The sequence below is a fragment of the Gordionus sp. m RMFG-2023 genome, chromosome 1, assembly GCF_954871325.1.
Source record: "Gordionus sp. m RMFG-2023 chromosome 1, tfGorSpeb1-WG-v2, whole genome shotgun sequence".
NCBI lineage: Eukaryota > Metazoa > Nematomorpha > Gordioida > Chordodea > Parachordodidae > Gordionus > Gordionus sp. m RMFG-2023.
The window spans coordinates 68,537,479-68,556,975 of NC_088775.1; the positions used below are offsets into that span (position 1 = coordinate 68,537,479).

At 24.1% G+C, this 19,497-nt stretch overlaps 3 protein-coding genes and 1 long non-coding RNA gene across 7 annotated transcripts in view; 2 read left to right on the forward strand and 2 right to left on the reverse strand.

Moving 5' to 3' along the window:
- Positions 1-3,448: 3,448 nt before the first annotated feature.
- LOC135929132 (uncharacterized) lies at positions 3,449-4,754 on the reverse strand. The gene is made up of 6 exons (XM_065465652.1): positions 4,614-4,754; positions 4,259-4,528; positions 4,077-4,148; positions 3,850-3,942; positions 3,635-3,802; positions 3,449-3,591 (listed from the first exon to the last, which is right to left on the reverse strand). Exons 2-6 carry the CDS (start codon positions 4,305-4,307, stop codon positions 3,449-3,451), a joined length of 525 nt encoding a protein of 174 aa, XP_065321724.1. The 5' UTR covers positions 4,308-4,528; positions 4,614-4,754.
- Positions 4,755-6,250: 1,496 nt separating this feature from the next.
- Positions 6,251-7,141, reverse strand: LOC135931337 (uncharacterized). The gene is made up of 3 exons (XR_010573013.1): positions 7,066-7,141; positions 6,650-6,723; positions 6,251-6,594 (listed from the first exon to the last, which is right to left on the reverse strand). It is a non-coding gene; the product is annotated as an uncharacterized LOC135931337 (long non-coding RNA).
- Positions 7,142-7,191: 50 nt separating this feature from the next.
- LOC135931336 (uncharacterized) lies at positions 7,192-11,423 on the forward strand. 4 transcript variants are annotated; one of them, XM_065468382.1, is made up of 12 exons: positions 7,193-7,568; positions 7,610-7,674; positions 8,552-8,626; positions 8,666-8,808; positions 8,851-8,883; positions 8,958-9,409; positions 9,553-10,824; positions 10,868-10,960; positions 11,039-11,068; positions 11,108-11,146; positions 11,194-11,246; positions 11,290-11,423. In XM_065468382.1, exons 6-7 carry the CDS (start codon positions 8,960-8,962, stop codon positions 9,625-9,627), a joined length of 525 nt encoding a protein of 174 aa, XP_065324454.1. In that variant the 5' UTR covers positions 7,193-7,568; positions 7,610-7,674; positions 8,552-8,626; positions 8,666-8,808; positions 8,851-8,883; positions 8,958-8,959; the 3' UTR covers positions 9,628-10,824; positions 10,868-10,960; positions 11,039-11,068; positions 11,108-11,146; positions 11,194-11,246; positions 11,290-11,423. The 4 variants fall into 4 exon arrangements, with proteins under 4 accessions (XP_065324456.1, XP_065324454.1, XP_065324453.1 ...); XM_065468381.1 differs by having other exon boundaries at positions 11,108-11,246; XM_065468383.1 differs by lacking the exons at positions 7,193-7,568; positions 7,610-7,674 and having other exon boundaries at positions 8,609-8,626; positions 8,699-8,808; positions 11,108-11,246.
- Positions 9,734-19,497, forward strand: part of LOC135929140 (uncharacterized) — a 78,356-nt gene continuing 68,592 nt past the window's right edge. The window contains exons 1-4 of the mRNA XM_065465661.1: positions 9,734-10,004; positions 10,166-10,303; positions 17,572-17,684; positions 17,725-17,837. Coding sequence (XP_065321733.1) covers positions 9,734-10,004; positions 10,166-10,303; positions 17,572-17,684; positions 17,725-17,837 — 635 coding nt within the window. The remainder of the gene's footprint in view (positions 10,005-10,165; positions 10,304-17,571; positions 17,685-17,724; positions 17,838-19,497) is intronic.

The following is a 19,497-nucleotide window of genomic DNA, read 5'->3' on the forward strand; positions in this document are numbered from 1 at the left end:
TTTTTTAACTTTATGATGCCTTGAGGGCAGCTTTAACAAATTTAAAGGATTCTGAAGATCCTGCCACTTCCACTATGGCTAGTGCTATAGTCTTTAGAATATAAAAATTTGATTTTATCTTATCACTTTGTGTTTGGATAAAATATTGTTGATAACAAGTTTGGCTTGTACAAAATTGCTAACCATTTCGAAGGATATATGGTATGCAATAAATCAAATTCAACTGGCAAAAGATTGCTTGATTAATTTGAGATGTATAATATAAATTATTGTCTTAATTATTTTTAATCTAATAGATAATAACACTGAATTTTTGGATGTTTTTTCAAAGGCGCAAGATTTTATGAAGGAGAAAAATCTACCTTTTGATTTTGAAAGTTCTAGACTTCAAACATTACAATCCAAAAAGGAGAGGTATATATACTTTCATCATTAAATATAGAAATTTTTTTTAGCTTTAAAATAGGTGTGTATTATGCTGCACTCGATTTAATTATTATGCAGTTTAACGAAAGATTTAATGATGATTCAATGAAATTTTTACATCAAACATCATTTTTTACGCCAAAGGGAATGGTAGAAAAATCAATTATTAAAGAAGATATCGAGGATATCTGTGAATTTTACAATTTAAATTCAAGTCAAATTTTCGAAGATTTATTAACCATTCCCACAACCTCATGTACTGCCAAAAGAGTCATGAGTAAAATTAAATTAATTAAAACAAGACTGCGCAGTACCATGAAAGATTCTTTTCTCAATAATTTAACCATATTATCAATGGGAAATTTTTTATTTAAACAATTAAATACTGATGAAATTATAAATTCTTTCGCTTTCTCTTCCCCTAATTTATTAATTTAAAAATAATATTTATAAAGTCATATTTTTTGCATTTTATTTATATTATATATTAAAAATTGATGCAATAAAAATTATTTTTGAAATTTATGGGTGTCATAATTATCATTTTTTCGAAGGGGGGGATACTTTTCAAGGGAGTACTTTTCATGGGGGTATTCTGCTTCATTCGTTCAAAAAGTGTAGGGGCCACGGGTAATGATATTGCACGGTAAGCGTGCACTATTTTTTTCATGTTTTTCATAAATTAACAAGCACGCCAAAATACGTCATATATTTATTTTTTTGTAAAATAAGTAAAATTACGAAAGCTCTCGTTTATAAATGTTCGTTTTATAATTATTTTATTTGAAAAACTAAACAATTATTTAAACGTTCATTATGGACATTCAATTTATATTATAAAAGTAATCGTATTTATATACACAATATTTAAAATTTAATGAAATAGGTTATTCCTTTTACAGAACCTATTCCTTTTACAGTACCTGTTCATTTTACAGTACCTTAATAGCCAAGTATTTTTATACTCAATTTATATTATAAAAGTATATTGTTATATACTTAGTTACAATAATAATTTTATATTTAAAATTTAATGAAATAGGTTATTCCTTTTACAGAACCTATTCCTTTTACAGTACCTGTTCATTTTACAGTACCTGTTCATTTTACAGTACCTTGATAGCCAAGTATTTTTATACTCAATTTATATTATAAAAGAATAATTGTTAAATTTATAGTTATGCTTATACAGGCACACTGGACAGGTTAAATGTTAGCCTTTGTGCTACCCACCCTATTCAAATTTTTTACTTAAGTTGTTAGGCCCACCCTGGTTCTCTTTAAATACAAGCCCTAATCAAAAATGTATGTAGTTGAACATACAAATAAAAACTATTTGTGATATTTGGAATGGTTAAATTAAATATATTAACCCTTATTTACCATCTCTCTATTAATTCAAGATTATGATATAAATATTAGCACAAAAAAAATCCACAGGCCATGTATATATTTTAAGAGGTTGCTCAGCCTAGCTTATAGCAAATCTCTAATAATAATATTTTTTTAAAAAGCTTATATCATACTACATTCTTATGGATGAGCATCAAAGCAATTTTGATTTAGACAATATAACTTCTAAAAGTTAAATAAATTTAGAAATAACAATATTTTTAATAATATATTTACTATTGACTTGAAATGTAATTATTAAAAGTTTACCTAAAATTTTTATCTTACTCTATAATCTATTTAATAGGTTGGGGCTCAATTTGAATCATTTAATGATTTGCAGGTATAAAGATAGCTAATATTATCCAATACTTTAAGAAACAAATATTTTTATCAATTTATATGTTGTCTAAGAATAAAATGAGATATAAATAATTCCCAATGAATCATAACATATTTTAGTCAGTTTGATTTAATTTCATATATTATCACTCAGAGGTTGATTTTATTTTTTATGCATGTATTTTATCAAAAACAGTACAAATAACCTGAGACCTTAAAATTTTGCTCACTGATGAAAATTCACTAATAAAACTTTTTTTCTTCAAATAATTGGCTTCCAAATTATTCCAAAGAATCTTGAAAACCATAGTAGCTAATATAAGCTTCTCTAATTTTATTTAATTCTATTTTTAACAATCTATAGTGTTACTCTTACTACTATTGCATAACTGACTTATTGGCTTAATTGCTTATTGAACTAAGTTAAATATTATCTACCCATTGGATTTCAATTTAAAATAAATTTTAAAATTCAATCTTAAGTTGTTTTACTTCTTATACTTATTGGTTAAAATATTTCAATTAAGTTAAGATAAAAAATCTAAACACTATAATAAAATAATTATTTAGATTAAACAATGTTTATTATTATTTTATTATATTCAAAATAAGGCTTCTATGTAGCAAGTGACAATAAAGTCAAAAAGTATACAATAGAAATAAACAATAACACCTCCATATAATACCCAAAGGCCCTTTTAAGGGCCAGTTAAAATTTGTAGAAGAAAAAGAGTTTAAAGATAATAAAACATTTAGCTTTTGTTTCCATCAAAAGAGAAATTTATATAAGTCAAATAAAAAGAATAAACAACTTTTCATTTTAATGTGAATTCTGATATAATTATGAATAAATATTTTAAATTATCATATATTTTATTTGAATTTAATAATATCACCTTTGATTCAATTTTAACTATATTTCTTTATGTTAATTTTATTCTTAGCACATAAATTAAACTAAAATGATAGTATTCTTAAATCTTATTAGAAAATTTTATTTTCATTGTTTTGCAAATTTGGCCTACATTTTGATCAATTCATTTGCAAATCCTATAATCTTGCCTTATTTTCCAAAACATCTTTAATTTTTTTTATATCTTACCCTTCTAAATAGCCAAAATAACGTAAAGCAGCCCATAAAAAGTTTCCCTGTTTTTTATTATTGCATTATTTAGAAGTGACTCAATAAAACAAATATTTTTTGAAGGCCATTTTTTATTATAAGATATATAATTTATAAAAAAATAATATTTGTACTATTGATTATATAAAAATAATATTAAATATTTTATTTAAAAAATGATAGCGTTCTAATTTGATTTGAGCTTGTAGATATATTCCCAACTTTCACAAAAGAAAAATTTGAAATTGGGACATTTGTGGTGTTATTTAATGGTAATGTCAGTTTGGGCATATTATTTGGTAAAATCCCTTAAAGAAATAAATATTAAATATTATTAAAGTGGTCTATTACTAAAAGGATTTAATGTCCTAATATTATTTCCATGTGGTAGTACTAAAATAAAATAATTAGGTATATATAATAAAAGATTTACAAGAACTGTGGAGTACATTGTTCGTTTTTGCAGAAGTATCCTCTGGTAATATCTTTTTTGTAATTGATTTGTATTTAATAGAGGCCCTACAAGAAAAACATCAGATAATAATATAATTAAGTAATTTCATTACTAAAAGAATCTTTTTGTCTATCATAATTACAAGAATGGATAACTATATTCTTATCTGATGAGCCAGCAGTGTGCTTTTTAGCATTAGCACATCCTAAAAATAATATATATAAAAAATTAAATAAAGTTTAACAATATATAATCTATAAATGTTTGTATTGATGAATGTAAACTTGTAGAATCTTGAAAATATATTATGCAATTAGTATAAAATTTATAAAAAAATACTTGTGTTTTCAGAAAGAGTTTGTAAGGGTTTACTATTTGTGAAAATTTTTATTGATGAGGGAAAACTAGTATCTAAAAAAAATATATTGTAAAGACATAAAAAAATTTTTTGCTTTTCATATAAACAATATTTGCTATTAGCCAAAAAAAAGTGATATAGATGTAACTATAAAATATGTAACCTTTCATATCTATCAAATGCTTAAAGTTTTGATTATTTTCTTTGTCCATTATATTGATGTTATTTATTTGTTTTTCTTATCACTTTCACTTTTCACAAATAATATAAATGAATTTAAAGATCAAACCTTTTCTCATATTTTTAGCATCTTTGCATCTTTTCAAATATCCAGGACTTATTTTTTCTGGCATTTCAATATTTTTTATATTATTGAAATTGATTTCTACTTCACTAACTTGTTTCAGTGGATTTTCTGGTTTTTGTTCAACATCTTTTATATATATTTTTTAAAGTTTACAGAATATATTATAATTCATTAAAAAAAATTATTAATAAATTCTAAAAAAAATGATTACCCATGTCATTAAATTTAAATCCTGATGTTGGATTAAATATATTGATAGCATGTTCAAATTGTTCAATAATTTTAGGAGTAGGCTGACATAGATCTTTATAAACATATTTTAAGTATGTATATATTTTGTTAAATGCATTTTCATTCATCTGAGATGATAATGATGATATATTTTGCATAATATCCTTTACTTTTCTGAATTTTTCATCAGATGATAAAATTTTTTTTTCATTGATAGTATGATTAATTCTAGTGCCATCGATATCATTTTGATTAATATTATTAGTAAGTATTTTATTTTTATTAGTCATCATGTAAATTTTTGAATTCATAAAGTAATCTCTCTGCCATCTTGGATGACATAAATTTTGATCAAACAGATCTATACCATTCAATCTTCTATATTCAAAAATATGCCTACATGGTAATAAAATAGATTCTAAATATCCACAACTACAATTTGAGGGTAATACTGTTAAAGTTAAATTTCCTTCATCATGGGATATTGATAAATTTAGCTGATATCCTTTTAAAGGCAGCATTAGTTAATATATTTTGATATTTGAATTTTACACTATTTTCTGGATAACTTATTATAGATATTTTTTTAAGATTCATAATCACATTATGATTCTTTTCCTCATTTGAGGTATCTATACAAATATTCAAATTTTTGAAAAAATTTGTTAAATTTGAATGTTTTTTTATTAGGGTTTTGAGTACCCTATTCATACTCTCCGTCCTATTATTTGTATAAATAGAAAAATTTGTGGTTTTACACCGCCATGCATAAGACCACTCGTGTCGAATGTTATGCCAATTATTATTAAAATATTCTTCCACATCTGGAAAATTTAATGTCATCAATGAATTATATATTTCCCAATAATGTGCCTCTGTTTTGGTGTAGATCATTTTTTTCAAAAGATTTAACACAACCTTTACCTGGGTAGAATTTATATTTCTCTTTTTAACGGTTATTTCTCTAATAAATGTTTGTTGTACATAGAACATACATATTTCAAGTGAAGCCATAGGAAAGGCTTCTCTATAAGCATGTCTATCAGCAAAGTCCTTATCTGCAATTATTACTTTAATTTTATTATTATTATCATTGTACGATTTAAATAAATCACACATATTTTTAACAATTAAATAATTCTCAGATTTGACTATCCATATAGCAGCAAATCTCGTTTGTTCTTCGCCATCAATAACAAAGAGAGTAAATACTGGCATTTGATAATAATTTAATTTATAAGTTGCATCAACCAGGAGAATCTCTGGAAATGCACTAAAGTAACCCTTCATATTTGGGGTTTGGTAATATATCCCATGAAGGGTATTGTTTTCAGAAACTATTTTTATAATATTATTAGGGTTTAAATTTTTTAATAAGTTAAAAACATCCAGGAGCTCAGAGTCCCCTGGTTGATATAATATTTTCTTTTTTATATTATATAAATCTCGATTTGTTGTGTAAACTCCTTTTTGTTGGAGGTCATATTTAATTTTAAGAATTGAGGCATCATATTCTAAACACTTAACAATTAATGATCTTGATTCATCATTTATTTTACGTTGCTTAGGTAAACGCATGAATAAATTATAATCTAAATTAATAAATAAAAATTGTATATTTCTTAAAAATATATACCCAAATCATGATTATGCCCACTATTCATTTTGGAAACCTATAGCCTATGTAGATCCCCTATTATTATGTGCTTTTCTGAAAAGCTGTTTGGGCAATTTAGTTGTAAAATTTGGGTAAGTCGTTTTCCTTTCCCACGACTTTTAAAGTGTCTTCCTCCATGTATACAAACATAACGTATATATTTGTATTGTATTGTTTGAATAATGTTTTCATCAAAATTACCAAGCTTGGTACATGTTGCTATATGGTAATTTGTAAACACTAGATTTTCATATTTATCTATAGCTTCTTGCAAATCATTAAATGATTCAAATTGTGCCCCAACCTATGAAATAGATTATAGAATAGATAACCTTATTAAAAAAAATATGCATTGTTACTTCTATTTTTTTTGACTTGTAGAAGTTATTTCTTCATCTAAATCAAAATTGCTTTGATATTCATCCATAAGAATCTAATATAGGGTAACTAATAATCATTATTATTTGAATTTTTTTTGTGCTAATATTTATATCATAATCTTGAATTAATAGAGAGATGGTAAATAAGGGGTAATATATTTAATTTAACCATTCCAAATATCACAAATAGTTTTTATTTGTATGTTCAACTATATACATTTTTGATTAGGGCTTGTATTTAAAGAGAACCAGGGTGGGCCTAACAACTTAAGTAAAAAATTTGAATAGGGTGGGTAGCACAAAGGCTAACATTTAACCTGTCCAGTGTGCCTGTATAAGCATAACTATAAATTTAACAATTATTCTTTTATAATATAAATTGAGTATAAAAATACTTGGCTATCAAGGTACTGTAAAATGAACAGGTACTGTAAAAGGAATAGGTTCTGTAAAAGGAATAACCTATTTCATTAAATTTTAAATATAAAATTATTATTGTAACTAAGTATATAACAATATACTTTTATAATATAAATTGAGTATAAAAATACTTGGCTATCAAGGTACTGTAAAATGAACAGGTATTGTAAAATGAATAGGTTCTGTAAAAGGAATAACCTATTTCATTAAATTTTAAATATTGTGTGTATATAAATACGATCTTTTATAATATAAATTGAATGTCCATATTGAATGTTTAAATAATTGTTTAGTTTTTCAAATAAAATAATTATAAAACGAACATTTATAAACGAGAGCTTTCGTAATTTTACTTATTTATTTACCAAAAAATAAATATATGACGTATTTTGGCGTGCTTGTTAATTTATGAAAAACATGAAAAAAATAGTGCACGCTTACCGTGCATTATCATTACCCTAGGGGCCACTGGGCAAAGGTAATTGGTTTTAATTAATATTTACATACACATTTTTGTAGAAAATTCTAAAATTAAGACGAAACCAAGCTAATATCAAATATAAATACAGTACCTCAAGGCAAAGGTAATTGGTTAATTAATATTTACATACACATTTTTGTAGAAAATTCTAAAATTAAGACGAAACCAAGCTAATATTAAATATAAATATAGTACCTCAAGGTAAAGGTAATTGGTTTTAATTAATAGTAACATACACATTGTAGAAAATTATAAAATAGACTAAACCTCAAAAGCTATTTACATACCATTTTTGTAGAAAATTATAAAAGACTAAACCTCAAAAGCTATTTACATACCATTTTTGTAGAAAATTATAAAATAAAGACTAAACCTCAAAAGCTATTTACATACCATTTTTGTAGAAAATAATAAAATAAAGACTACACCTCATAAGCTATTTACATACCATTTTTGTAGAAAATTATAAAATAAAGACTAACCTCAAAAGCTATTTACATACCATTTTTGTAGAAAATTATAAGTAACCTTAAAAGCTAATATCATATATAAATACAGTACCTCAAGGCAAAGGTAATTGGTTTTAATTAATATTTACATATTAGTATTAGTAAGATTCTATCTTAGTATTAGTAAGATTCTATCTTAGTATTAGTAAGATTCTATCTTAGTATTAGTAAGATTCTATCTTAGTATTAGTAAGATTCTATCTTAGTATTAGTAAGATTCTTTCTTAGTATTAGTAAGATTCTATCTTAGTATTAGTAAGATTCTAAGTATTAGTAGGATTCTATCTTAGTATTAGTAAGATTCTATTCTTAGTATTAGCAAGATTCTATCTTAGTATTAGCAAGATTCTATCTTAGTATTAGCAAGATTCTATATTATTAAATATTTTTCTGAACAAGGCCAAGGTAATTGGTTTTAATGGTGTATGGCAAATTTTTTTTTTCTAAAATTTATCTTTATAATTTTAACAGCATTTGAACACATGGATAAAATTAGGAATATTTATATTTTCTAAGAAATAGAACCTTAGAAGAACAATAATTATGGTAAATTATTTATATTTTATATTTATAACAATCTTTTAGAATTTTTTAAATAATGATACCTTCTGCATATAGAAAGTCAAGTTATTATAAAAATAAAATATATTTTACCTGTATTTCTCCAACCTGTCTCGGGAGAGGTTACACAGTAAATAACCTATTTACTGAAACAGCAGCATGCAACGGTAAATTATTTAATATATAAGATGTGATTTATTGTTTTCTAGATATTTGAATTTATTTGAGTGGAAGAAGAGGAAGTATTTTACAAAATTTTTTAAAAATTTAATTATAAATATTTAAACAAATTTTTCTTAATATATTTTTCCTTAAGTCATGAGATTAGTGCCTCCTTTGATAAATCCTCGACAAGAAGTTGGAGACAGTGATGTGGAGAATTCTGGGAACTTGTTGGAGGAAAGTCAAATGTTCAATCCTCCACAAGACGTTGGAGACAGTGATCTGGGGATTTCTGGGAACTTGTTGGAAGAAAGTCAAATGTTCAATCCTCCACAAGACGTTGGAGACAGTGATGTGGGGATTTCTGGGAACTTGTTGGAAGAAAGTCAAATGTTCAATCCTCCACAAGAAGTTGGAGACAGTGATGTGGGGATTTCTGGGATCTTGTTGGAGGAAAGTCAAGAGGCTCTCCCTTCTTTGGTTAATCATACAGAAGAAGATGGAGAGAGTGGCCTCCCTCTTTTACCATTTTTAGACGAAAGTTTTATAGATGAAGAAGTTTTAGTCGATATCTCCATTGCAGCTAATAGCTCTGAAACTTTACCGGTAATATTTAATAACATTCAATTTGCATATTTAAATGTAGAACGACCATATGATTTTATTCTTTCCCAAAAAAAACGAAATTTTTTATATTCTAATAAATATCTTTATATTCACCACAAATATGGATTTTTATATAAATGTAGGCTAAAGATTTGTACGTCAAGAGGTACATTGTTAAATATGATGTTTACATTGACACGTATTCACAATCATTCTGATGAATCTGAAGAAGAACATTATGCAATTTTAGTTACTATGAATAAGTTAAAAGAACAAATTCGAGCATACCCTTATCAAAGCTAATGTAAAACATATAATCAAGTTATGCGTATTAGAAAAATAGATCCCCTTGTTCAACTCCATCCTAATGCTCTACCAACATTTATATCTGTGAAAACTATTATGAATCGTGTTATTAAATCATTAAGACCTCCTTTGCCTCTTATAAATTCTGATTACCGATTATACGGCAATTATAAGTTAAAACTAGATAATAAAACATTTTTAATTTGTAATCAAAACAATGAATTATTAATATTTTCTACACATGAACTACTTGAATGTCTCTGTAATGCCGACCTAATTTTTATGGATGGTACATTTTTTTCGTGTCCATTATTATTTAAGAAATTTTACACTATTCATGTAATGATTAATCATACAATAATTCCTTGCGCTTATATATTATTGCCAAATAAAACAAAGAAACGTATCTAAAAATGTTGAATCTTTTAAAAAACTATTGTCGATCTATAGGTATATTCTTTTCTCCTCCTAAAGCACTTATAGATTTTGAAATGGGAGTACTTACAACACTCGAAGAAATGTTTCCTACCATTTCTGCCAAGAGGTGCTACTTTCACTATTGTCAATGTATTTTAAGACGTATACAGGGTAATAGGTTGACAGCATATAGTTTATTTAATCCTGATTTTAAAAGATTTTATTGCAGACTAATGGTGATACCCTTCTTAACCAAAATGGACATACCATTGGTATTTCAGAATTAAATCATGAAGTAGAGGCCTTTAATTTAGATCCCATAAGAGATCTCTTTACATACTTTAAAAGTACTTGATTAACCCAAGCGCTAAATTTAAATATAAGATGTGGAACATGTATGATGTTCAAGGTGTAAGAACAAATAACCATGTTGAGGGATTTCATAGTTCTATAAAAGAGTATATAACATATTCTCATCCTAATTTATATCTGTTCATTGATATATTAAACAAATACAACAATATATGGACATTAAATCCATTCAATTGCGTAATGGGGAAAAAGTTACTGAAAGAAAAAAAAAATATATGTCATTGAAGATTCCCAAAATTGTATTTGAAGTAATTATGAAAATTAAAGAGGTTAAAGATATATCGCAACAATTATCAACACTAAGAAAATTAGGAAATAAAGTATATATTATTTAATTTACATATAATAATATATATTTTTAAGAAAACTAAACATAATAAAGATTGTATGCTAAACTTACTGTTACTCAATTTAGCATCACCATAAAACATTTAGAAACTTGCAAACCAATCCAAAGTAAATAATTTTGATTAATATTTGATCTTAAATTATATCCTTAATTACTGAATTAATGTTTGTGTATTTATATTATAGTATCAAATGTATGTACTGCAGAATTCCAAAGTAAAATGTCAAATTAATATTTACAATAATTTTTCAAAGCTATTAATCTACAAGGTCCAGTTTTGGATAACACAAATAGTCTAAGTAAATTTTAATTATATTGGTATAACTATTTTTTAACAAAGTTATGAACCAAGAGGTCTTGGAGGAAATAGATGCCCATAACAGAAATAACATTGTAAATAGTATCTTTTAGATATTTATATCATTTTTAAACAAAGCTATTATTCAAAACAATTCTAACAATCAAATGGTTCAATATAGTTTGATTAAATCAAAATACAACAAAAATATTATCTATTCTAACAAATATTTAATTCAATTTATACATCATCATGCAAAAAAAAAAGAGATTGTATTTTTATATATTAATTAAAATTTTTATTATGAGATATTTGATATAAATTTTATTAATATTATATCAAAAATATATTTATAATAAAATTGTGTTGTATATTATATATTAATAGATCTTGAGTATTAAGAGTTTGCTAAAATATTGTAAATTATCTGCAATTTATTTTTTAGTATATACTGTTCTTGTATTAATATAAATATTAATTACCATTTATTTATTTAAATTTAATTTAAAATAAAAAGCAATTTTTAATTTATTTGTCAAATCTGTTACAACATAATTATAATATAAATTAGTTGTATGTATTAATAATATAATATAATATTATAAAAAATTTATATATTAATAAATACATAGTATAATATAATTTTAAATTTTAATATATTTAATATTAAATTAGATATAAAGAAAATTATGTAAATTAATAAATGTATTAAATTGTAAGATTATAAGATTTTATTATAATATAATAATTAATATTATTTACATAATTAATATAATTTATTTAATATACTTGTAATATATATTGCATATTTTAATATAATTAATTTATAATGAAATAATAAATAGAATTTATTCAATATTATATATATTTTTTAAGATAATTTATATTAGATAATATTAAAACAATTTTCTTCTGCATTAGAGAACTTATCTATTTAATAATAGAACTATAGATTAATTTTTTTGAAATATTTATTCTAAAAAAATAACAAAGAATGGTAAAACTAGTAGCCATTTACTTACGTCGTTTTCTGAATATAATTTCATGAGACTTGTAGATGGGTAGAAAATAAAAATAAATTTTAGAGTAAAGGGGTAATAGATATTTATTATTTCTATAAATATCACATTTACTCATATATTTTAATTTTTTTTGTTATTTCTAATGATTAATGGGATCGTTAATTTTCTTTTATTGGAACTCTATAAATAAAATTTTTATAGTGAGTATTTATAATACTTATTATTCCTTCAAATATCTTATTTACTTAAATTTTTTTGTTATTTCTAATATGGGATCGTTAATTTTTTTTCTTACTAAGAACTCCTTTATTAAAATTTTTATCGTAAATATTTATATAATATAATTATGGCTACAAATAAATATTTCTTTTTATTTCAAGTGCATAATTTGACAACACAAAACATTAAATTATTATTGATTATTAAATTTTTCTGAAAATTCGCGAATATAATTTTATTTATTCATGCCTGTGTGTAGACAATATTAAAAATGTATTTTATAAGAATTTAATTACATATATATATCAGGAATAAAAAAAATAATTTTATAATAGTGCGCGAAACAATAATATAAACGTACAATATGAAAGATGATAATTTTGAATTGAAAAATTGAGTAATAAAGAGCTGCAATATAATAAGATTTTTTAAAATATAGTAAATATACTTTTAAAGTTATTTAGCTTAATTGATAATAAAGAGCTGCAATATAAGATATTTAAATATAAAATAAATATACTTTTACTGTAATTTTGCTTACATTGATAATAAAGAGCTGCAATATAATAAGATTTTTAAACATATAGTAAATATACTTTTACTGTTATTTAGCTTAATTGAGCAATAAAGAGCTGCAATATGATATTTATAAAAGCTTGTAAATTGAGCAATAAAGAGCTGCAAGATAAGATATTTAAACATAAAATTAATATACTTTTACTGTAATATAGCTTAATTGATAATAAAGAGCTGCAATATGATATTTATAAAAGCTTGTAAATTGAGCAATAAAGAGCTGCAATATGATATTTATAAAAGCTTGTAAATTGAGCAATAAAGAGGTGCAAAATAAGATATTTAAACATAAAATAAATATACCTTTACTGTAATATAGCTTAATTGATAATAAAGAGCTGCAAAATAAGATTTTTAAACATATAGTAAATGTACTTTTACAGTTATTTAGCCTAATTGATAATAAAGAGCTGCAATATGATATTTATAAAAGCTTGTAAACTGAGCAATAATAAAGAGCTGCAATATAAGATATTTAAATATAAAATAAAAGTACTTTTACTGTAATTTTGCTTAATTGATAATAAAGAGCTGCAATATAAGATATTTAAACACTAAATAAATATACTTTTACTTTAATATAGCTTAATTGATAATAAACAGCTGCAATATGATATTTATAAAAGTCTGTAAGTAAATATACTTTTACAGTTATTTTGATAATAAAGAGCTGCAATTTGATATTTATAAAAGCTTGTAAATTGAGCAATAATAAAGAGCTGCAATATAAGATATTTAAACACAAAATAAATATATATAGCTTATTTGATAATAAACAACTGCAATATGATATTTATAAAAGTCTGTAAGTAAATATACTTTTACAGTTATTTAGCCTAATTGATAATGAAGAGCTGCAATTTGATATTTATAAAAGCTTGTAAGTTGAGCAATAATAAAGAGCTGCAATATAAATATTTAAACACAAAATAAATATACTTTTACTGTAATATAGCTTAATTGATAATAAACAGCTGCAATATGATATTTAACGTCTGTAAATTAAGCAGTAAGCTTAAGATATTTGAGCATGCAAAAAGCTTAAGGAAATTTGATCATATAAATTTTAAGCTTATCCGAAATTTACCGAAAATTTACCGACAAAATACCTAATTATAACTAAAAAATAGTAAAGGCGGTAGGATACTAGGATGGATGATCCTCACATAAATTATCTCTAATGAAAATTTTTAGATTTAGTAGATCATTTGCTAGATAAATATAATAAGGAAAATTCACCATCAATATTAATTCATAGAATAAATTAGTAGAGTATTAATTTCTACTGTTAATATGATAAATAAATATGAATTAAATATATAGGGGATACGAGGTAGAATTGACGATCATCAAATATAAAAAAGTGAAATTTTTGAAAAATATTTTAGCCAGCATCTGCATTTTTTGGCTTGGAGGGGGGATTTGTTTTCCTGCCCCATCTGCCCCCCCCCCATGCATACACGCCTTCTAGCATTAGCTATATAAAGTTCATCGAATGATCGTAATAATTAATACCAAAATCAATGCCGATATTTATGTTTTTTCGTGTATATATGTGCCTTAGGTAGCTTTACAGCTAGTATAAAGCAAAATAAATTGTTAGTAAATAATATTTGACCTATGATTAATTAAAAATAGATTAAAAACATAGTTCTGAAATATGTACATTTTTTTTATTTGAAAAATATATGGGATCTGCAGGAAAAAATTTTTATAAAATATTAAAACAAATGATGCCAAATTTTTTTCTTAACTGACTTGCTCAACTAGGACAATTTTCTGATCTTACCCAAAATACATAAGCATAGAGTTGGGTTAATATATATTTTAATAAGTTTGGATGTGTTATACATTGACTTCAGTGGTGTAATGCATAAAAATTTGGCCTAGAGTTTTATTATTTATATACTACCAAAAAATATATATAATCGTTTTTTTGGTGGGAATATGATTTAATTTATTATTTATATTATATTTTAAAAATAATATCACAAATTTAACCACCCGATATATATATATATATATAAATTAAAAAATACATAAATATAAATTTAAAAATAAATGTTCCATTTCTTCGTTTTCCTTGGGCTGTATTTTTTGTTGAAAAGATTGCATTCGTCTCAAAATAATTCCTTTTCTATATTTTGACAAATAGATCTGGAATCGACTCTGAAATCGAAGGTACATAATATTTATGAACATTAAGTTTAACAAAGAATTCACTCCTAAACTCTCTCTATTATCTACCATAATCTTATTAAAACGAGTGCCCCATCTACACTCGACAGCACTGTAGGAAAAGCATCCATGCAGTTTAGGTATTTTTTAAATGTAGGGCTAACTTTATCTATTATCGACGTCCAAAAATCGTTTCATATTCATTTAATTTGAATCTTTGGCAGATTCTTATAATTTGCTTATAGCCAATCGCTCATCGACGTTATTAAGCAAATTTTTTTTTAAAATTTCTAAACTAATTTTATCAAAATTCATTCAAGTCATTTTGCCATCATTTTCAAAGCTATTCATTAGACGGGTAGGCATGATGCTATCTAGAGAAATTATAAATTGGTCTATTCTTAATCTTATTCGTTTTAAATTTTTTTTAATGATACGTTTTTAAATAAAAGTTTAATGAATCTAGCAACATCTAAATATACTAACATGATATTTAAATGTGATTGTCAAAATGTACCTAATAGTTTATTTTAAATATCAGTCGATCAATAATAAATGGTTCATTGACAAAAACAAAAGAAGAACTTGATAAAAAATATCATAATCTATTGCTTCTTGCAAAGTAGTTTGATCAGTGGCATCGCTAGGAATTTTTCTTAGAGGGGGTCCATACATATAAATTGCAAAATCATAACCATATCTTCGATAATATAAAATAAATATATTTTTTAAATGCATCAATAATATGTTATTATAATTTAGTCGATTATTCTCAATGACTTTATAATAATACTATATTTCAATAGTAATATAATATCCTTCTACAAACATCAAAACCAGAAAAATATAAATATTAATAGTATTTATTTGATATAAAGTCACTTTTAATTCTTTTGAACGTAAAATCTAAAAATAAATTTTGCTCTGGGAGGGGTCCAAACCCGAAAACCACCCCCGTAGCTACGCCACTGAGTTTAATTAATCATAACAACTAACCTAAATAAAAATTTCAAATTTTTATTCAAACATTCAAAAGATTTTGTTAAAAATGAGTAGTATCGTTTCAATTCTAACAGTCAAAAAAATTTGTTAAGCTTTGAGACAAAAATATATTTTTAAGATTGAGTTATACTATATTTAAACTTTCGGTGAGGCTAAAATGATATTTTTGGCTTAAAAATATGACTTAGCATATTTAGAATCGTTCATAACTTACTAAAAAGGGAGCCATTTATCACTACTACTTGCTGGTGGCGAACACTTTATATTTTAAATTAAAAAGACGCTATGGCGATTTATAAAAATATTATGGAGGTTATAAATTTTTTCAAAAAAAAATTTGATGATAAAAATATTAATGATTCAATAATATCTATTTAGAGAACATTTCAATACCCGTTAGTTCACCTCCCTCATGGTTAACACCATTGAAGTAAAATAAAAAATAAAAAATAAACCCTTTATTCTGTCTATTGTTATTGCATTTCCTTCTCCAAATAATACAGTTTTTACTATCCTTTGTTTATTTAATATAATTGATATCCCTCCCCCCCCCCCCCCAATTTTTTTATCTTTTTATTAACTTGATAATTTTTTTTAATGATTTTAATTTTAGCTGTTAATAAAATATGAAATGAAAATATAAACATATTGATAAATAAAACTGCTTGCTTCTATATCTTATATGTGCTATAATAAAGATATTAAAAAGAAAAAAATTCCTAATTTCGACTATTAGATTTTAATTTTTCTAACAATAATGAGAAAATAGATTCAAATTTAATACTTTTAAAAAAATTATTAAAAATGTTCGGCAAAGAGGCTCTGCCACTCCTCAAAATTGAGAAGGGAAGATAAAAATTAGAGGAAAAGTTCTTAGCCCTCTATTAGCCCACACACAATAAACCCATGATTAAACCGCTTTTATTTAGTAATACCTATAAAATTCTTATGATATAATTTTTGCTAGCATATAAAGGCATTATAGAAATAATGCTGTATAATTGGGCTGATTATCCTGAGTGCAGCCATCTGTAAATACTCCATGTTGATAAATAATACAAATTTAATATTATAAAAAAAATCATACTTCAAACTAAGCATGATATTTGGACTAGTAAAAAAACTAATAATTAGATATGGGCAAATGTAAAAGTTTAAAGTTATCAAATTTAAAAATGGTAGGATTTAGCTTTGAACTTTTGGAGAAAATCTAAACCTATCAGACTTTACCCTCATCTATTATATACTATTTATCTTACCCTATTTTTTTCCTAACTTAAATATAAAATAATCAACTTCAAATAATTTTTATGTAGTAGACTATATACTGCCGACGCCGAGTGTATATTAATAAGTTTTTCCTAAATAATTAAAATGCTTACCTAACATATGTTTTACCTTATCGTCTTTTCGTTTGTATTAGGTGCAATATCTATTTTGTTTTTAGAATATTATGGAATTGTTAAATATTTTAATACTCCATCACCAACTCACATTCCTTTATATGGACAATACCATAAATATGAATTGCCTCAAGTGAACTCCTAATCTAATATTTTATGTATATGACTAATAGGAAATCTTGGTTGGTCTTAAGAACGATTCTCATGATGAAAACTCATCTTTAGCCATAAATTTGTTGCTGCAATTTTTATTTAAAGAATTGAAAGACACAGGGAGAATTAAAAGGTTATTTTTTTTTATTATACCCTTATTATTTAATTATATCATGTATTATTAATCTGAAAACTCTTTTAACAAACAAGCTTTAGACTTTTAAACAATAAATCAAAATAGTTATCACACTTTACCTAGTTTAATAAAATCTCCCAGTTATATATCAAATTAATTTAAAATAAAGCCAAAATAGAACTCTACTATAAACCACATACAATATATTTTAATAATATTTTTTTTATAAATTAGTTTCTATATAAAAAAAATTGATGTAGCATATGAATTAGTTAATTTTTTTTATATCTATAATGTAATAATACTTCTTTTTATACCTATACTATAAAATGATTTATTGATCAAAACAACAGTCATTAACTTTGCATGTATTAAATCTTGTTATTATTTTAAATTTTCATAACTATATTACTCCAATCTTACTCTATGGAGCAGAGAATTTTTGATATGATTAATATCATTACCTTTTAAATTTGTAACTTATATTTACTGTTATTTTTAGTTATTCATATTATGAAAGTAAAAAATAAATAAACAACATTTTTATACTTTATCCCATTTTAATTTGGATAAAAAATATTGTAATAACTTTTTAATACTATGTCATATCATCGTGATCCAACAATAATAGTGGAAATGGACAGATGTAAAAACAACCAATAGAAAGAAAAATATTCTAAATATGGTTTGTTGGCTTATTGGCACCAACAGTTTATTTGGAGTGGCCAATATTTTTTTGAAATATAAAATAGTAAAATGCTCATAGAAATATTTTTGCTATTTTTATTGAAAACTTGTTAATATAAACAATTATAAACATAAATAATTTTTAAATTAAATAAATTGAACAGGTTTTGGAGTTATTATTTTTTACACAAGCCATTAAAACTAAATTTTGTTTTTCTTCATCTATAATTGATTTTCTGGTCCTCAATAAAACCCTTTGATCTTTAATTTCGATAACTTTATAAATAGATATCCTTTATATAAATATAAAAACAAGACACAAATTTTTTAAATAGGTCCTGCTCGAAGGCTAAACTTTGCCTATCTTTAATTTGATACTATATTAAAAGATATCCTTTATATAAATATAAAAACCAAAAAAAACACAAATTTTTTAAATAGGTCTGACCCGAAGTCTAGCCAAAATCATTTCGATAACTATATTAAAAGATATTCTTTATCTATAATATATTAAAAGACATGTCACACTCATAGTGTCAATTTATAATATATATTTAAAAAATTGTGAATTTTGAAAAGCGTCTGTGGCCTAATTGAGAGCGTTGCTTACAAATCTGATCTAAATTCCCATTGGGCATGAAAATGTTGTCATTTGCAAACCTCTGGTGGTAAATGCATGGGAAAATAAAAGTGGCAGACATATATCATTTATAAATGGATTCTTTGGCAGAGGTGAATTCCATGTGATCTGCTGTTTCCAATGTCATCCTGACTAGAGGTCTGCATTGGGCAAGTTTTAGTGCTGCTTGCTCATTAATTTAAAAATTTTGTTTAACTTACTTGTCCAATGTTTAAAAATTATTACATTGGTTGATTTGGCTCTTTATGTATTATTTTAATATTTTTTACTTAGACTTATAAATTATGAAATAAAAAAATAAAATCTTATAATGAATAGAAGCTAGTTGCT